This window comes from Podarcis cretensis, assembly GCF_951804945.1.
Source record: "Podarcis cretensis genome assembly, chromosome: 5".
In the NCBI taxonomy this organism is placed as follows: domain Eukaryota; kingdom Metazoa; phylum Chordata; class Lepidosauria; order Squamata; family Lacertidae; genus Podarcis; species Podarcis cretensis.
The window spans coordinates 29,126,551-29,145,463 of record NC_137174.1 but is presented as its reverse complement, the minus strand read 5'-3'; the positions used below and the strand labels follow the sequence as shown (position 1 = coordinate 29,145,463).

The following is an 18,913-nucleotide window of genomic DNA, read 5'->3' as shown; positions in this document are numbered from 1 at the left end:
AGGGCCATATGAGATTTCTTTTTGTGTTATATATTTGTTTAATAATGCGAATCATAAATGCCTGTGTAATGTAGAATATGGTTTAGTAGCTTTTAATTTTTGACCATTTTTCTTTATTATTTGTTCTGTTTGTCAAAGGCAGCTTTAGTATGAAAAAAAACCCTCTATTAGAAACACAAGATTTACCTTCAAACCTAATAGCTTTTTGAAACTGATTTAGATTTCTGTGTTTTAATGAACCGTTAACTTGAAAAGTATCTGAATAATGGATATTCCCTAAAAGAAAATGTCTTTGTTTTGAGGACTGATGTCTTGGTATATTTTAAAGCTGGAAGCAATTTAATACAGTGAAAATTCAGGGAGCCTTCCTTACTCAACAAGAAAACAATTCTATATAGAATTTCAAAAAATATATGCAGAGCTACATGTTTGATTTAGCTGTTGCATTTAACTTCCCATCCTTTGCTTAGGTCATGCCTCATGTTGGCCCGTAATGTGTCTATGTCATATGATTTATGAACTGAAAATACAGTACCTAACCCAACCCAACCCCTTTAAAATTGGACTTATAAAGCAAGGGTGGTTTCCAGTATGCTTCCAGTCTTTATTTATCACTTCTCTTAAAAGTATTAGGTATTAATTTACTCTTTAAAAGATAGCCATTTACAGGTACCCTGACCTAATTAAAATTTTGTAAGAATTATTATCTGTGCCTGCTCTACAGGAAGTATCTGGTGCTCAGAGGCTCCGTTGACACCATACAGACTATTCATTTTCTTAAAATTATTTAAATAATTGACTCTTGCACATACAAATAAAAACCACAAGTGTTTTCTTGCAGTCAGTTTGAAGATTTGAAGGTGAGACAGAAAGCAGAAGGGCAAGTTAGCAGATGGGCAGCCTGAAAGCCTAATCTGTGCATGAACAACAGGTTTCTTAGGCTGAGCTGCATAGGAGAAGGCAGAATGGTTTGGGCCCCTTTTGTCCCCTGACTGCTGCTGAGCTAGTAGCTGCAACACCCCTTTCTGGCCATGCATGATAGTGGCACTGCAGGAGATGAGCAGGTAAGCATCTCTGTCCTCTGACCATCTACCATGGTGATGAGTGCAAAGGATATGATGCTTGTGTCTATCTGCTAGTCTTCCATTTGAGACCCTCTGACGCTGTTTCCTGTCTCACTGTAACAGAATTTAAAATCATCAGGAAGGTTAGCATATGCACAATATTTCTATGTGGTGTGAAAACTGAGACTTTTGTGTTTTAGAGCTTGGAAAACTGAAATGTAGTTAAATACTTTTCTGCCTGATTTTAGGGTATTTTACAAAGAAAAGTGTGCATTTTCTTTTCTTGTAGGTTATCAACGCTGCTTTAGCTCTTGCGGCCCAACCCAAAAGCCAGGTGGTGAGAAACAACATGGAAATGTATAAAAACACATGGGAGAACCACATACATGTGCTCACTGAAGCTGTGGATGACATTACAAGCATTGATGACTTTCTTGCTGTATCAGGTGTGCTGCTTTTGATTTCATCTTTTCCTGTTGAGATACCTTTCCCTCTCCCTCTTTTTTTTTTTTTTAATGATTATCTGAGAAACGACACAATCCCTTAGGAAGCTGCATTATATCATCCAGCCTCCAGTATCTAGCCAGGTGTGAAATTAGTGTGAGGGAAAGTGAATATGAAGACAGAGGAATGCAATTGCTGCCAGTCCCTGTAGGAGTTTGCAAAAGACAGCAGAGGCTCGTTGCTCCCTTCACCTCATCCTCGGCTACAGCAAAAACACTGTACAGCTTGAAGCATGCAACCCACCAGTGGGATAGCCTTCAATGAAAATTAGTAGCATTTCTAGGCAGGCTTTGAAAGGTTCACATTTTACTCCTACCAAGATAAAAAGCTAATTAGTGGACCCAACTCACACTTGGGTTTTCAGGGGAAAGTAATTATAATTGTATGTGATTGAAAAGATGTTCTGAAATGCTTACTTGGCCATAAGGCACATCTAGCAGCAAAGGGGTGTAGCATGTTTCACAAACGTCAGTAGAAACTGCTGAAATAATATCTAAGAACAGCAAGGTTGAGAAGAAACCATTAATATTCAGGACAAATTCAGGGAGTCAAGACACTCCAGCCAATTTGAGAATTAATGGCTGGATTTACCCATGGCTTCCCATGTCAATTACACACTTCATGGTGCTCAGGAGCACCAAACCCCTGGGTTTATGCACTGTGAATCGAATCTTCAATGTGAACTTGGGCTTTGACACATAAATGCCCACATGAGATCCCATTTGTGGGACTTTCACAGTCATAAAAAGAGGTTGAATAGTGTCATGTTTAAGGAGGGGTTGTGTGTCATGGTTGGGAAAGCAAACAGATACAAGTTGGTAGAAATATTTCAGTTCTCACTGTAGCCTTTTTAGAACCACTGTCATTTCTGACATCAGATTCAAAAATGGCTTTGAATTTTGGACCTCTTTTTCCCCTTGTGGATTCGTTGTTTGTCCTTCACACAGATTTGTCTTTGAAAAATGCTGTTTGTGAGCTGGCTTCTAATTATCAGGTGTGGTAGGCTTGTGTAGCTGTCAGATGTTGGTGTGTTTTTTGGCGGAAGCTCTGTGCATGAAGTCTGGTATATGCTCTGGAGAGGATTGCTATATTTGAACACCAGAAAGATTTTCCCTTGTCCTACGTCAATGACTAGTAACCCTGGGAATGTCCCCCATTCCTCTGAAGTGTGTACCATGATTTGGCTCTTTAGCTATTTCTGTGCTTTTGACCATATTCCTTATCACTATTTTATTCTATCATCTATCTATCTATCTATCTATCTATCTATCTATCTATCTATCAATGGGCTAATATGATTGTTTTGAGTATCTTGCTTACTCTGTCTAGCATCTTAAACTTTATCAGAGCTTAACCTTTCTGATAAAGGGGTGGCATTCTGTTTTAACTGTGTTGACTTTGGGAAACCAGTTTTTGAACAAGTCTTCCTTGTACCATTCATCATTAAACCCAATCAAATACTGTGGGGTTTTTTAACCCTTTCACTGCTTGAATATCCTTTACCATCCCCACCATCAGTCACAGACAGATTTGAAAGAGGTTGAAAATTTAAAAAGAAAAGAAATCTAAGACCAGTATGGTGCAGAGAGGCCTGCCATTTTTGCCATACTTTGCTGCAAAAAAAAAAACCAAAAAAAAAACCAACAACAGGGAACTGCTCTTGGGTTTGAAATCATTCTAGCATAGCTGTCTAACACTCCTTTTCACACCAGCTTAGAGTATCCACCATTGTTTGTAATGTTATGAACCGTGAGGGGAGACACTACTCCCTTCCAAACTCAATAAATGAATGAATGCTAGAATTTAGCTAATATCTGGGATAGGAAGTGGGGAAATAAAAGCTGCATGACTGTGCCAACAACAAATGCTTGGGTTAGCTTATGCAAATCAGCCTGGCTGCGGTAGCTAAGTGCAGAGACATTGAAGATAGAGGTAAAGGACCCCTGGACGATTAAGTCCAGTCAAAGGCGACTATGAGGTGCAGCGCTCATCTCACTTCAGGTGAGGCAGCCAGTGTTTGTCCACAGGCAGCTTTCCATGTCATGCGGCCAGCATGACGAAATCACTTCTGGTGCAGTGGAGACATTGAGTGACAATGGGGAACCATTAAGAGCCTTTGGCAGTGCAAAAGAACTGTCCACCCGCCCACCCCCCTCACATTTTGGATTAGAGGTATACTGGTGTCAGAAGGGAAATAGACAGCTAAGTGATGGGCTGTAATGGAGTACAGATAATGGAGTACATGACTGACAACCATGAGAGAAACAGAAGGAGTTTTGTGGGATGTAGTTCCTCAATTCCAGATCCTTCTGAAGAACTTGCTTATGTATTTATACTGAGCACCCTTTTGCAGACGTGAAAGCTTTAAATACAAGCTAGGATGCTCTGGTTTCTGTAAAGGGTATTGGATTCTACACTCTGTATGCTGATGCTGTGTGCGTGGCATTTCGGATTGCTAGCATTTCTGCCGGTCATATGGGGCACCTGCAAGACTGGGGAAAAGAAGTAATTGCCACTTCATCCCCTTTAGTCTCTTCAGATACCTCTTGGGTCCCTATTAGTTTTCAAAGGCTATGCGCAACAGCACCTCTTGTATATTGAACTGGCATTAGATTTGTAGAGATAAATGGGTCATAAAGCCACCTTTGTGTCTCCTATTCCTTGAATATTATTTACCAGCAGCAAAAAAAGAGGCCTTTATATGGAGTGTGGCTTTATGGTTTTATCTATAGCTATCTAGCATTCAGTTGCAACTGGTTGAACAATAAATAAATGTATAAATAAAAGTTTACCAGCAATAGTGTGTGTGTGTGTGTGTGTGTGTGTGTGTGTACAGCCTGCACACACACTTATGCTATGGTATATTTTGAAGTGCTTCCTAAATTGAACAAATATACTGTGCCAAATTCACATTTTTAAAGAGAGATATGCATATTAATCTTGGAAAATGTATTCTAAAATAGTGTTCACTAAAAATGTATTCAGTGTAAATTCACATTCAGTGGTGGTTTTCTGCAGTCTTTCTTCCGCAATTAAGGAGGGGATGCGAACTGGCTCTCTTATTCATCTTGTATTGAGTCTGATTCTGCTTTATCTTCACAAATAATGGCTCAACCTTTTAATGGTATTTCTGCGGAAAGCCCTCTCATTTTAGTGAGCAGCTGCAATGTTTTGTTAACTGTTAGTTAATCACGTGTGTGCTCACCCTGCTCTGAGCTAATTGTGATGAAATGCAACTACAAATTATCCAAATTGTCTTAAGGCACCCAGTAACTTGACCCAGTAACTTGTGTGAAGCAACAAATGAGAAACAGCAACCATTCCGTTCCGGGTAACATAAATTTATGGGGCCTAGGAAGAACATGAAGATATGATGGTTTGGCTAAAAATTCCACACCATTTGACACACCATGTGACTTGCTTCTTTCTGCTGGACAACAGGAGGGAGCTCCATTTTCAGTATACTCTAAGCAACCCTCTGCTAATAGTGAACTCAAGTGGCAGAGTCAAACTAGATCAACTGAGAAACAAGAGGGATGAACAGGAGAGATTTGCCCTTTGCAGAAGTACAAGAAAATCTTTCAAAAATAAAATCTAAGGGCTCATCCCCCGCCTCCCAATGAAATAATTCAATGAGGACCGAGAATACTCAGTAGCTACTAAATGTTGAGTGTTAGTAGTGAGGAACAGAGGCATACTCAGGTTCCCTTGAATCCTTTGCAAGGATCTGTATTCGTGCCTCCAAAGCCATGGAAGTCAACAACCAAACTGTCAGGTGAGATAGGGCTCCTGTCTTAGAAGCATGTCTCACTGGCGCTGCTAGTTGGAGGAGGAAGGTTTGATTTTTCCAGGTGTTGCGAGCAGTGCCAGAGAGCCCAGTCGAACCTTGGTCTGTCCATCCTCATTAGGGGCAAAGAGCAACCCGCCTTCCCCCACTACCCTTCACGGTTCTTTCATCCCTTCACTTCAGCGGGGCAAGTTGCCCAGGGTGGTGCAGTGCCAGCGCCTGCCAGTGCCACCTCCCAAGTTCCTTCTTCCTCCTCCTCTCACGCTGATGCTGCAATGCAGGTAGTTAAGCTGCCTCATCGTTACAGGGCATATACAGAGAGAGGGGGTAGGAGGGTGGGAATGTGTCAGTGGCTGCTATTACTTCAAAGATGGCTGCACTGAAGACAAGTACTGCCTCCTCCTGCTGCTGCTGCCTGGGGGTGGGGAGAGCTGACAGGAGCAATGATCTGTAGGGAAACTCTGGCCTCTGGCCAGGTTGGGGGCAGTCAAACCTGAAGGAGAGAGAGAGGGTGTGGATTCACACACCCCTTTTGCCCTCACATGCATTGATAAGCGGCACAATTTTCACATGCACCCTGAGCCTGCCTGCACCCAGGTCCCTGGTGAGGAATAGAAAATGGGGGGTTGGAATGGAAGAGAACATGGCTGTCTAGCTGCAACAGGAACGATCCTATTAGGAAGTGAGTACACGCTGAAACATTTTGTTTCAGGCTCCACCTTCCAAAACTTACAGTATGTGGCCATCCATAAATTGTTGTATTTTAAATCCCATCAGGCTTGCGGACTGGAGTTGATGGGAGCCTGGACACAACACAGGGAGGGCAACAGGTTCCCAACACTTGTTTTAGGTTATTTCCCTGCACTTGACCCCTGAAGAGAAGAGAAATAAACATCAGTGCACCTTGGTAGTGCTAATGTTGAACTGTTACTGTATACAACATTCTTTTCCCACTCAACACTATACAGTATTTGCATGATGTCCAAATACTATTGCACAGCCATCCCAGTTAATGAAGCATCCTATTTTTGGTTTGCCTTTCATTTAAGAATTGGAGAGCATGGTTTGTGCTGAAATTATGAATAATTGCGTCACCAGAGACCTTTAACTGTTCCAGCTGAGTGTACTTATCCATTTTCTTCAAGACTCTTCTTGTCCAGAATCTCTCTACAAAAATTGGATATAACCAGCGGCAATATTCACATATTTTTTTTATCCTGGAAAAGGCTCCAGGTATCAATACAAAATAAGAACCTTAGAGCAAGTTTGAGTTTGGTTCTAAACAAGCCCCTATGGGAGCAAATTTTGAAAAGGCCTATTTTTCCAGTAGTTTAAGACAGTTTGGAGTTCTGTGCAGCTCCTGATCTCCATCTTGCCCACTCCTAATGTTTTTACAAAAGTTTAAGCCTTCTGCTGAAAGTAAAGAAGTACTTTGTGTTCCTCTAAAATACCCACTTTGTGTTCCTTTAAAACATCTGTTTTTGCTTGTCAGATAGAGAGCTGTTTTGCACATATTGTGCAAAATATGCTTTTCGTATGTTCAAAATGTCATCCCTTCAAGCCATATTTTGGCAATGGAACATACTTAAGGGCCTTTAATGACTAGTGGAGACTAGCTGCTTGAATATGTGATATACCATCTCTGCTTGGGTAGGGGCTGAAGGAAACAATTGTGCATTTTAAGTTTCTAGGTTTTGTTCTTGGCTAGCTTCCAAGCATGAGATTTGTGATTCCTTAAATTGTTTGTTATTGCTTTGGGGAGCTGATTGAGTTCTGAAGACAAGCCCTGTCTGTCTGGTTGTTGGTATGGTCCCCTCTGCTCAACATGTATATTTGTAAAAAACAGATACTACAAAAACAGTGTGAGTCTTTGCCTTACAAGGGAACTGGCTCTATAAAAAGCTGCCCTTGAAATATCCTATCACTTGAGGAAATGCAAAATGAAAAACAATATGAACAGTTTAAAAGTCTTCTATGACAAGTAATAAATAGTACGGCTCTGATGATTTGAAAGAAACATGCTGTGGGTGAGGAATAAAGAATATAAAATGGCCCCTTACGCTAATAGTGACATTTATGCCCAAAGAGGGAATCAAGTGTTTCATTGTTATCTAGCACATTTGTACAATTCCTCTGTAAACAACCGTCAGGAAATTGAACTAGGTGATCCATTTGTCTGACTCTGTAATGTTGCTTTTACACTGTGATTCAACCTATAATTAAAATTAAACCCAATTTATGCTATGTAGTGTTTATCCACTAGGGCTGACATTGATGATTTTCCTGCAGAGGTTCATTCTCTAACAGGACTTAGAAAAATGCTTGATCTTCCTTTTGTTTTGTTTATTGTACCACATTTTTTGACATAGTAAAATCATCATAATTAACAGATGGGAGCAAGGCCTAAGCATCTTTCCTGGGTGGTAGTGGCACAGATTTGTAAAACAGGTCCCCTCCTCCATAGTATATGCACACCTCCACAGTATGTGACACTTTCCCTTAACATAAATCTTTTGTACACATTTTTTATTAAAGAAGTATATTTCAAAATTTGGAGGGCAGTGAATTTCTAAGATAGCTGCTGTTTGCTTTTTGATTCAGTTAGTGCAAATTCCAGAGGTTTGCATTAAAATGCTAAGCAATCCAAATTTCTTCCATGTCCCTATTTGCTGTTGTTTTAACCTGTGCTTCCCCTTGGTCACATTTGCTGATCCACTAATAATATTTTTCATGGAGTTTGAAATACGTGTGAGCGCCTTCCAAGGATAAAGCTCTTGAGAGCTTTGCATTGTTGTAACATTTGGTCATGATTTCTTGGTGCAAGCAGCTTCAGGTTTAATCTTACAATTGCTTCCCCTGTCATTTCCACCACTTGAACTACCTCAAGATCCTTTCTCCTTCACTTCCCTCCAGTGACTACTGCTGTTTTCTTTTTGCTGCTTCCTGCCATCATTCTGGGCAAATGCACTTTGTCAGAGTCACTGCAAGTAGGAATGTCTTTACAAACAATTCTCCCTAATACTCTAGTTAATTATTAGGCCTTTTTTTACTTCCAAAGTCAGCAACAATAGGGCTCAATGGAGTGGCACCACCAGCACCACATTCGAAGCCCCAGTGGTCATACTCGACAGGTCAGAAGATGAGATGCAGGATATAGCTTTTGCTGTGCCAGCTCCTAGACTGGGGTAAAGAAGAGGCCTGGCATGGGCACTTGGCTGCCATGTGTTGGCAGCAGAGTTCACATAGGATCCAGACGACAGCTTTGTCCTGCTCCCTCCTCACCCTGTTTGGTGAGTTTCTGCCGGCAGTAGCTTCCTCCTTGTGAGTGGGCATATTGGGGCCCTCCTTGCCAGCAAGTCTTCCCAGCCAGTGGTGGAGTTCTCTATTGGCAAAGACTGGCTGAACTGAGCCATTCAAACCAAACTCCTTCCAGCATGGTGTATAGGGATGAGTTTGTGGGTGGATTGTTGTGCTACTTCCTGAAATGCCATAGATAGATAGAGAGAGATGCATGACACATGTAACTAAACACAATAATTTGAGATCATACAATCTCTTTTTGCAAGTCACTCAAGCTGGATATTATCCTGTATCTGGATATTCAGTATCTGGGAAAATATTTAATACACATGTCTGTAGAAGAACCCCCCCTGCACAATAATAAGTGTGGAGGGCTCTCTACAGTATCCATGGATATGGAATGACTGGCTAGGGCCTTGGAGTTAAATGGCTGATAAGAACATTTTTAAAAAATTATTATTATTATTATTATTATTATTATTATTATTATTAAATTTATATACCACCCTATACCTGCAGGTCTCAGGGCAGTTCACAGGATAAAATTGTAGAATATTAATTCATTTAAAAAGGGAGGTTCATTAGGTACAACAACTAGGAACTGAACTCATTTTTTAAATAGGTCTAAACAAAATGATGAACATGATTTCTAAATGAGTCATGGGTTTGTAAACTTCCCCCAATGCACAATATTTTATACTTGTTTTATTCATTTGTTACATTTGTTTGACAATGTAATTAACAAAGGCTGCAGTCCTAATCCTCCCCTTTTCCCTAGAAGGAAGGCAGAGAGGGAGGGCCACTGATAGGTGGCTGGGGCTGCCCACTTGTCAGTCACATAATATCATATGGCATCAGGTAACTTAAACTTCAAGGAAGAACTGTGAAAGTTTTCGGCATGAAGCTGAAGGTGGGAAAGAAAAAAATCCCTAAAAATTAAAGAAATATATATTGAAAATCTCCCACTCAGAATAAAGTCATTGTATGTTCTGAATGTGGCTGAGAGGGACAAAAAAGAAAAAGAAATGTCAAAAACTGTTTTGCATTAGTAGTTGCATATTCACCTCAGCTGCTTTTTAGCTATTATAAGTATAGAAATCTCACATTTATATTCCTGTCAAGTGAAAAAAAAAGGAGGGTGCCTACAGGTGAGTGCTAATGTAACATCTTCCACTTAGGTAGCACACAAAAGCTTGTTAAAATCGCAGCTCAGCAGGCTCTGTTTGAAGCAAAACAAGTCTTTAAAATTGCTTTAAAATTGACAAGACCCATGGCTGTTTCTGCAGATTTTTTTAAAAATAAAAATGCACACCCCCTGGAAACCTTTTTATCTAGACACATCTAGCCCTCTATTTTACTAGTAAAAACACATCTTTCAAGTGCAGTCAGAAATATTCCAGGACCTTTTGATGGATACTGCAGGAATTCTCTGATTCCAGTCTCTTGCTGGAATCACCTATGTTGACTCAACTATGTTGAATCTGTCTGTTTGATCTCATCACTGAAGCTGACACTCTGAGAGGGTATGGAACCAATGTGTAAAACAGTAATAAAAAATAATACACATGCATCAAATGGAAATTCACCCTAATCGAGTTATCCCTGCTTGTTAAAAGTTAGACCCAAACAAGAAGGGCTTACTGAAAATCTGGAAAATGCCCAAGCCTGGGCATTTGGCAAGTTTCCCATGGAAAGATTTTCCACAATTGTGGTGGTCATCTTCCTTTAAAAACAACAGCAGCAGCAGCACCCTGTCTCCTTGGATTGTTCTGTTACAAGTGAGGTACACTGCTGGGATTCTTGAAATAGGAGCAAATCTGCTTTTTGCTGTTTTTTTTTAAACATACAATAAAATAAAGCTTATGAAAAACTATCATCTTATCTAAGCCACCTGCCATCCTGAAAAAAATATTAGTGCTTATTCCAATATCCTTGAAAATCTCTGAAAAACACATGCACACATACGCATATACAACGAAAGGGTGACATTTTGCATCTCAGCATAACATCAGGCAGCGGAGAGGCATTGTACAACTTTGAATATTCCCCATGGGGAAACAAAGAAAAACAGCAGGTCATGCTTAGGGATACATTATGCTCAAGCTAGTTGAAGGACTCTCCCTGGCCCTTGGAGGATTGCTGCTCAATTCTCCACCTCATACAATCCAGGAAACAAAATAAATCAGGATCTAAAGAATTGTAGAACTCATTGCACATCTCAAAGGAAACTCTAGACTTAATGTTTCCTGAAGGGAAACTGCTGATGTCACATTGCAGATGACTGAGGTTCAAAGAGCACTTTGTGAATGTTCAAAGGAAAAACCCAGCAATCCCATTTATCTCATGCAACATGGGTCACACCCACACCATACATTTAAAGCACTCTTATGCCACATGGAAGCCATGACTGAGACAGAATCCTGGGAACTGTAGTTTGTTAGGAGTCCTGAGTGTTTTTAGAAGCACCCTTGATAGACTAGAATTCCAAAGATTCTTTGGTGAAAGCGATGACTGTTAAAATTGTATAATCGTGCTTTTATATGTACAGTGTGGTGTATGTAACCTTAGGGTTCTTTTTTGGATTCCAAGCATAGATGAAATGCTGTGGAGAGCACTCAGTTTGGAGCAAGACTTGGGAGATATTCTGATCTCTCAGGTAGGCAGGTTCTAAAGAGTTTAGGGCAAAATGCAGATGCTGAACCATTGATTTATTCTCACCCAGCTCTGTCTGTTGATAGGAGGATGCATTCTACACCAGCTTAAATGTTAAAGACAGGAAACTTCCTCCCCCGCTCCCCAAGTAAATGATGTATATAGCACAGAAGATTATGTGTGCACCATGCCATAATATGTTATCTCACGAATAGATCTGCTTTTTAAAAAATGTTTCCTGTTTCTTGTGATTTAATGGTGTAGATCTAATGATGAAATATTGTGTGGGCAGTTTTGTACCCACTCTATAACATGCAGGTTTCAATATTGCAATATCTCGCTATTTGCCAATATTGCCAAAACTCCAACCCTTAACAGGAGTTATTCGGGAAATAATGATGTGTGTCTGAACAACAAAATTTATTTTGCTTGTGTTGTAGAAGAAATACTATGACTGTAGAGAATGTCCCAACTGTAGAGAACGGGAATGGTTATGGTGCTGTTTTTTTTTACATGAATGTTGCTATGAATCAGATGGTGCTGTGAAGAGGGAGAACGAGTGATTCAGCATTCACCTTGATTTTACTGCCAACAGGGAAATGGCTGATGGTTCAGATTGACAGGCCAGTTTCAGGAAAATTATGTGTGCTTGCCCATTTATATCAAAGTGAAATGATTTCCCAATGCAGGCAGAGTAAAAGGCTGAAATGTAGGCCATCTTACTAATCCTCTTTTGGGGAGTGCAGTAGTGTGTACCTTATAATTAAGGTGCACAGTAGACGGGTTTTTCAATCACTGTGGAAGTCAGTGGGCACAGGAGCTGAGACACGGCAGCCGTAGGAGATGAGAAGGAACCAATGCAGCTTGTCTCATCAAAAACTTTTTAAGATATAAGGACATATTGAGAGAGTGGTGAACAGAAAGAGACAAACAATTACTAGACTGCATTTTGGAGGGAACTTGGAAGGCATTTGCTGTGGATATAAAAGGATACATTGCACAGATGGTAAAGAGCTATTCTGTAGGTTCATTTGCACCCAGTGGGGAAAATGTAGGAGTTAAGGCGTAGATCTAATGATGAAGCAAATGAATCAGATTCTCTTCTGACATAAATTGGTGAAGCTTCAACGGAACTGTCAAAAATAAACCTGCAGTGCATTTGACCTAGTAACTTAAAAGGAGCACTGTAGGTGGAACGTTCAAATGCCATCAAGATATTGGGATCACAGCATCAGAAGTGAGGAGGGATTCTTTTAAGTAGAGAGTCTGAAAAATATATAATAAATATACAGAAAGTTTCAAAATACTTAACAGGGTACCGATATGGTGCTAAAGAATAGGCAAATGGGTAACATTCAGCTCCTCTTTAAACTCTTCTCCTGCTTCTTTCTGAAGTTCTCTTTCCTTTCACTGTTAATTAAAACTACTAAAATTTCTCATCCTTTCCAACAAAAATGTGTGTTCAGATGGACATTTTTTCTTTCTCTTTCTATCTCTCTCTCTCACTCCCCCACCAAGCAATGCAGATCTGAGCTGAAAGCAATGCCAGTCCATTTTAAGCATGCAGATGGAATATGTCCATTATGCCATTTATTAGGAAGAGATGACAAACTCTTTCCTGTATATTTAAGTTCAACACTACAGCTAGGGGTTGAAATTAAGAAGCATTCCTTCCTTGCTACTAATGAAATTAAGGATTTGGATCTGTGACACTCAGTGAGTAGCTGAAGAGCGGGTAGGTAGGCTGATTAATTTTTTCCAGTGTGAAGGCTCGTCTTTTGGTAGTAAATAATATGTGCTTATCACTTCTGAATAGCATTTATTTTGCCCTGAGTACAAGGGTTTGGAGCACAATGGGTCCATTTACTTTCAGCAAAGTTTGTTGTGCCTTCCTAGCCACATTCTGACCAATTTGAGAGATGAAAGTGATAGAAATGTGTCTAGCAGTATTTCCCTTCTATATATGTCAGGGCTAATCCAGTTATGTGAAGAAAATCCTAAAATTATACCTTGGAAACAGTTTTTGTCAAGCATCAGATTCATTTACAAAAAGCATTTTTAAAATGACTTTACTATATGAAACCACCACAATTCATTCATTCGTTCATTCGTTCGTTTGTTTGTTCGTGCGGTCGTTCTTTTGTCTGTCTGTCTGTCTGTCTGTCTGTTTTGTTTTGTTTTTCTATCACTTGCTAGGGTTTGATTCACATCTTTTGGCTCAACCCATATTCTAAAAGTTTTTGATGGTGTGACAAATTGTGTCAAGACACATGAAGGGTGGTGAACACAGAATGTCAGCTTCCTGTTAATCACGGTTAGCAAGTAGGAGTTAGCTTTGGGAATACGGTATTTATTTAAGAGATTCCTATACCACCCCTCACCAAAAATGTCCACAAGGAAGTTTATAAAAATTAGGTAATGTAAAAACATTATTCATTATAAACAAAAATATTACAATAATGACCATAAATTACGTGATTAACAGCATCATAAAAATGGCAGCCTATCAGCCTCTTAAAAGGAGAGTTTTTACCTGGCATCTGAAAGAATATAAGGTTAGGGCAAGATACACACCCACCCACCCACCGCTGAAGTGTGTGTCATTCCATAGGTGTGGAGCCACCACCAAAAAGGCCCTTTCACCCCCCCAGCCCCTCTCCTATCTATAACATATCCATCCCACTTCACTCTCATTCCTCAGATCTCAGAGATATGTGTTTAATGTACATACATTCCCATGTTGTTTCCTTTCATCACACTTAGCTGGCAGTTTGTGAGCCACTCAGTGCAGCATACCTCCAAGGAAGGAGAATCACCCACCTTCTGAGGGAGTCTGTCAAACAGCTTTTAATATCAGAAAGTTCTTTCTGATATTTAGTCGGAGTCTCTTGTATTGCAACTTGAAGACATTGGTTTTTGTCCTACCCTCTGGAGCAGGAAATACAAGCTTGCTCCATCTTCCATGTGACAGCCCTTTAGATATTTTAAGATGGCTATCACATCTCCTCTCAGTCTCCTCTTTTCCAGGCTAAAGATATCTTGGTTGCTCTCCACTGCACATGTTCCAACTTGTCGATATCCTTCTTAAATTGTGGTGCCCAAGACTGGACACAGTATTCCAGGTGTGGTCTGACCAAGGCAGATTAGAGTGGTCCTATTACTTCCTTTGACTTTGATGCAGCCTAGAATAGGATTAGTTTTTTGTGATAGAGCAGGGGTCAGCAAACTTTTCCAGCAGGGGGCCGGTCCACTGTCCCTCAGACCTTGTGGGGGGCTGGACTATATTTTGAAGGTGAAAAAATGAACAAATTCCTATGCCCCACAAATAACTCAGAGATACATTTTAAATAGGGACGCAGGTGGCGCTGTGGGTTAAAGCCTCAGCGCCTAGGACTTGCCGATCGAAAGGTCGGCGGTTCGAATCCCTGCGGCGGGGTGCGCTCCCGCTGCTCGGTCCCAGCGCCTGCCAACCTAGCAGTTCGAAAGCACCTCCGGGTGCAAGTAGATAAATAGGGACCGCTTACCAGCGGGAAGGTAAACGGCGTTTCCGTGTGCGGCTCTGGCTCTGGCCAGAGCAGCGATGTCACGCTGGCCACGTGACCCGGAAGTGTCTCCGGACAGCGCTGGCCCCTGGCCTCTTAAGTGAGATGGGCGCACAACCCCAGAGTCTGTCAAGACTGGCCCGTACGGGCAGGGGTACCTTTACCTTTACCTTTACATTTTAAATAAAAGGACACATTCTACTCATGTAAAAACACGCTGATTCCCAGACTGTCCGTGGGCTGGATTTAGAATGTGATTGGGCCACATCTGGGCCCCAGGCCTTAGTTTGCCTACCCATGTGATAGAGCAAGGGGGTCTCTGGTCTGACTGGGTCTTCTGCACTAGAATCCTCAGGCTGGGGCATATGCAGTGCTTTTTTCTGGGGGGATGCAGGAGGATGCATACTCCTAAACATTTTGTGAAGTTTGGCCTCATTGAGGGGCAGTATTTCAGTATGAGTAGGAAAATGAGAGTACCTCTAAACATTTTTTAAGAAGAAAAGCAATGGGCATATGCACCAATAGCTCACCTGGTAGATGTGCTGACACTTCATGCCTTTCCTTTTTTGCTTCAGAGTCCTTGCCTTCATCCCCTTCATCCCCTGAAGATAAGGATTCTGACTCCAGGGTCATGAGAAATGTCATGTGCTACATTGGTTAAAGACAGAGTATTAGAATATATATTTACATATATATTTACTTTATCCCAACAGATCCAACCATATGTTACCAATCCCATGAACAGTAGGTGAAGTTACTCCACTTGCTTATTTATACATAAATCTTATAAAACTGCACCATCGTGTGCTAAACCCATTCAAAAGTTTTTGACAGCAAAGCCTGTGCCGGTCTACTGTGAACCACTTGCTCTGTTATTTTACTATATTCTGAAATAACTTTATCTCAAAATATTTGCACGCTCAGACAAATTCACCACATGTCATACAGTGCGAGATCTGAACAGCCCCACCTCCAGCATGTGGGATTTGCGGATCTCAGTGTGTAAGGTGTAAAATACCATTCATACAGCACTTTGTTTATTTTCTTTTATTATTGCAGGCACTGGGTTTTTTTGGGGGGAGGGGTTGCTCCAAAGTTCCTCCCACGTTTCCTGAGCAACTGATTCTCCCAATTCTTTTCTTAGCATTTCTTTTACTCCATCTCATGTTCCTGTAGGTAATTTATAAATTGTTTTATATATTGTTGACACCAGCTCCTCTATTATTTGGGGAATATGAATCTATTATTAATTCCAACTCTGTTAGTCTTATCCTACCCCCAGCTTTTACCAATGCATTAGAGTCTGATAAATAAGGTTCCGATTGTGTGGAATTTCCCTTAATTGCTCCTTTACTAGATTGCCTGTTTTCCATGCACAGATTTTATATAGAGGCCATTGCTGTCTGTTGTTTTTACATTCCTGAATAATTCATTGCTGTTTTTTTTCCAATTGGAATCCCAAAATAACTACCTGGCCACTGTGTCCTTGGTTATAATGTATTGTTTAAATGGTAATCCTGCTCAATAAAGAAGCAGCCCAATGTTCAGGCATTGGGTATATACTTGGCTGAGAATCAGGATGGATGGATTTGGCTCTGTTTCATCCATGTCTATGTTACACATGACCAGTATTAAGTCAGTTTTGGCCAGACTAAAATGGAACTTGCATTTTTAAAAAAATTGTGCATAGTTCTTTTCTTTAAGTGAGATACTTCTATGTTTATATTGGGCTACAATCAATTAACACTCTCCCCACTTTCATTTCTAACAGGATCTAGATACTCAGAGAAACTAGAAAGTGCATCAGTTGCTACACAGTTCAAAACAGGAGTAGAAATGCCTCTGTGAGGTACAGTGTGTGATGACATGAGGGCTCTCTCTCTCTCTCTCTGTCTCTGTCTCTCAAAAATACTTTTTTTAATGCTACCACATACCATTTATCATGGGGTATTTTCAGCCCTTTTGCAAAGTGTGTAGCACCTGTTGCTCTTCCTAGCTTCTCTAAGCAGCTAGATTCTGTTAAAGAAAATGAAAGCCCTCACTTGGACTATGCTCCAATATCCGTATTAAATCAGGCGCTGCAGATCAGGTGCAAATTTGGTTTTCCTCAAATTTGTTCTCTGGCCTTAGCTGATGAGCCAGTGGGGCAAAGCTACCATCTGTGAGTACTTCTAAGCAAGAAACTCTCCTCAATATAATGATACCCATCACTCAGACTGGTTCTTCACAGTTTGATCAGTTCAGCATGTTCAGTGCTCCACTCCTAGCTTATATGCTTGACCTTTTATAACATCCTAAGAGTTTCCAGTTCTGCACCACACATAATTTGACTGATGCTAATAAGCTTAATATTATTTTTTGTAGGATAAAAGATGAACTTTGGGGCTTCATTTAGTAGAAGTAATTGGGAGTTCACAGGCAGCGTGTGACATTTATTTCCCTGGAACTTACCACAAATTGCTTTGGAGGAGAATTGTGCACACATGATAACTGCTATACATGTCTATGCTTTCCGGCTTTCCCACACTTTCCCCAGCGTATATCTCTCCCTTCTGTTTAACCTGCATTTTAATTTCCATACCATCTAACCATAAGTTTCATAAAATGTGGTTTCATGTATTTCTGTACATACATATATTATTGAAACAACAGCCAAATGCTTACGCATTTTCCCTCCTAAATTTATTCATTAAGGTCCCTTTCCCACCTTTACATAAATGCTTATTTTTGTTTTACTTTAATGAGGAGTTTTTGGGTGGGGTGGGGTAGGGTAAGGTGGGTGAAGGAGAGGACAGGCTATGAGGCCCAGCCACTAAATGGGAAGTGACATAAGCATTCAGTGTGCTCGGTAACGTTATTCTAGCTTTTCTTGTTGCAGGTGATTCTGAAAGCCATCCTACTTACTCACCCCCATATTGTCCCTTGACTTCTGGAAAGTCAGTGAGACCTCTCTGGCGGATGCCACATAATGCCAGGAGCTCAGCAGCAACGTCTAAATCGCTTGCGCCCTTGCTTGGCAGCTGGGACTGGTGGCCCCTCTGCCACTCCAGGTGGAAGCAGCCTGTTCAAAAATACTCAGTCCACTAGATGCCTGGGTGAGAATAAGGTTGCAGGGGAATCATTACCTTTCTGTCCCAGTATGGAGACATCAGCTGGGAACTGCATTGAGGCAAACATGTGACTACTCTTTTCTAACCCCAAGGTGCTTTTGTATGTGAAGGACCTCAACAGGACGTGGTGGAGATGAGCAAGATTGTGCACCTGCTGCCTTGCTGTGAAATAATGTGATGCAATGTTCAACTTATCTCTTACGTCCTGTTATATATGGTTTCTAATAGTTTCAAAAGCAGCAATTAAAAATGATACATTGCTGAACACTATGAGTCATCGGCTGAGTTTCTCAAGATGATGGCGTTAGCTGGAGCTGGGATTTGCTGGATGAATGCCCTTTGGTAATGCAGTAGCTGCTGCATTGTACTGAAGGTTATAATTTATATGGGCTGAAAAGCATAGCTTTTCCTGTAATTGAAAATGTTCTCTAAAGGCATTTCATTGGCAGTCTTCAAGTTAACATAATTTATTAAACTAAAACAACAATGAAAACCATTTTCAATTTATCTTTTCTTTTACTACAGTAGAACATAGTGATGACTGATATCACCCAGAATTGATAGGGCAGGTACATGTAAGCCTGTAATGTGGGGTTGCCAAGTTCAGGAGTGTGCTTCTGTTATCTTGAATAGCTATGTGGATGCCCACATCCTTTCTACCACCACAGTTTTGCAACAGTGAAAGAAGATGAAGCTCATCAATAGCTACCTTCCCCACATTAGCTGTGGCATTGCTTAAATTGTTGGTTTTCAAAGTATGTTCCTGGAAACGCTGTGGTTTCTCAGAGGCGTATTAGCAACTTCCTTGAGATATAATCTGTAATGTTGCACAAGGGTCCTTGAAATACAGCTTGTCAGCCATCATGGTCACATCCATACCATATGTTTAAAGTACATTGATACCACTTTAATAGTCATGACTTCCCCTGGGAATAAGAGTTTCCCCTCAAAGAG

The 18,913-nt window shown here is 40.7% G+C and overlaps 1 protein-coding gene and 1 long non-coding RNA gene across 8 annotated transcripts in view; one reads left to right on the top strand and one right to left on the bottom strand.

Annotated features, from left to right (window-relative positions):
- Positions 1 to 18,913, top strand: part of CTNNA3 (catenin alpha 3) — a 566,819-nt gene that overhangs the window by 396,206 nt on the left and 151,700 nt on the right. For 6 of the 7 annotated variants that reach the window (XR_013838691.1, XR_013838692.1, XM_079975614.1 and 3 more), the window contains one exon: positions 1,354 to 1,510. The exons of the other annotated variant lie outside the window; for it this stretch is intronic. Coding sequence is in view for 4 of the 6 variants with exons in the window: in XM_079975614.1 (XP_079831740.1) it covers positions 1,354 to 1,510 (157 nt within the window). In the remaining 2 variants the exon portion in view is untranslated. The remainder of the gene's footprint in view (positions 1 to 1,353; positions 1,511 to 18,913) is intronic. 7 annotated transcript variants of the gene reach the window in all.
- Positions 8,383 to 17,857, bottom strand: LOC307215996. The gene is made up of 4 exons (XR_013838863.1): positions 17,758 to 17,857; positions 15,380 to 15,497; positions 12,064 to 12,573; positions 8,383 to 8,834 (listed from the first exon to the last, which is right to left on the bottom strand). It is a non-coding gene; the product is annotated as an uncharacterized lncRNA (long non-coding RNA).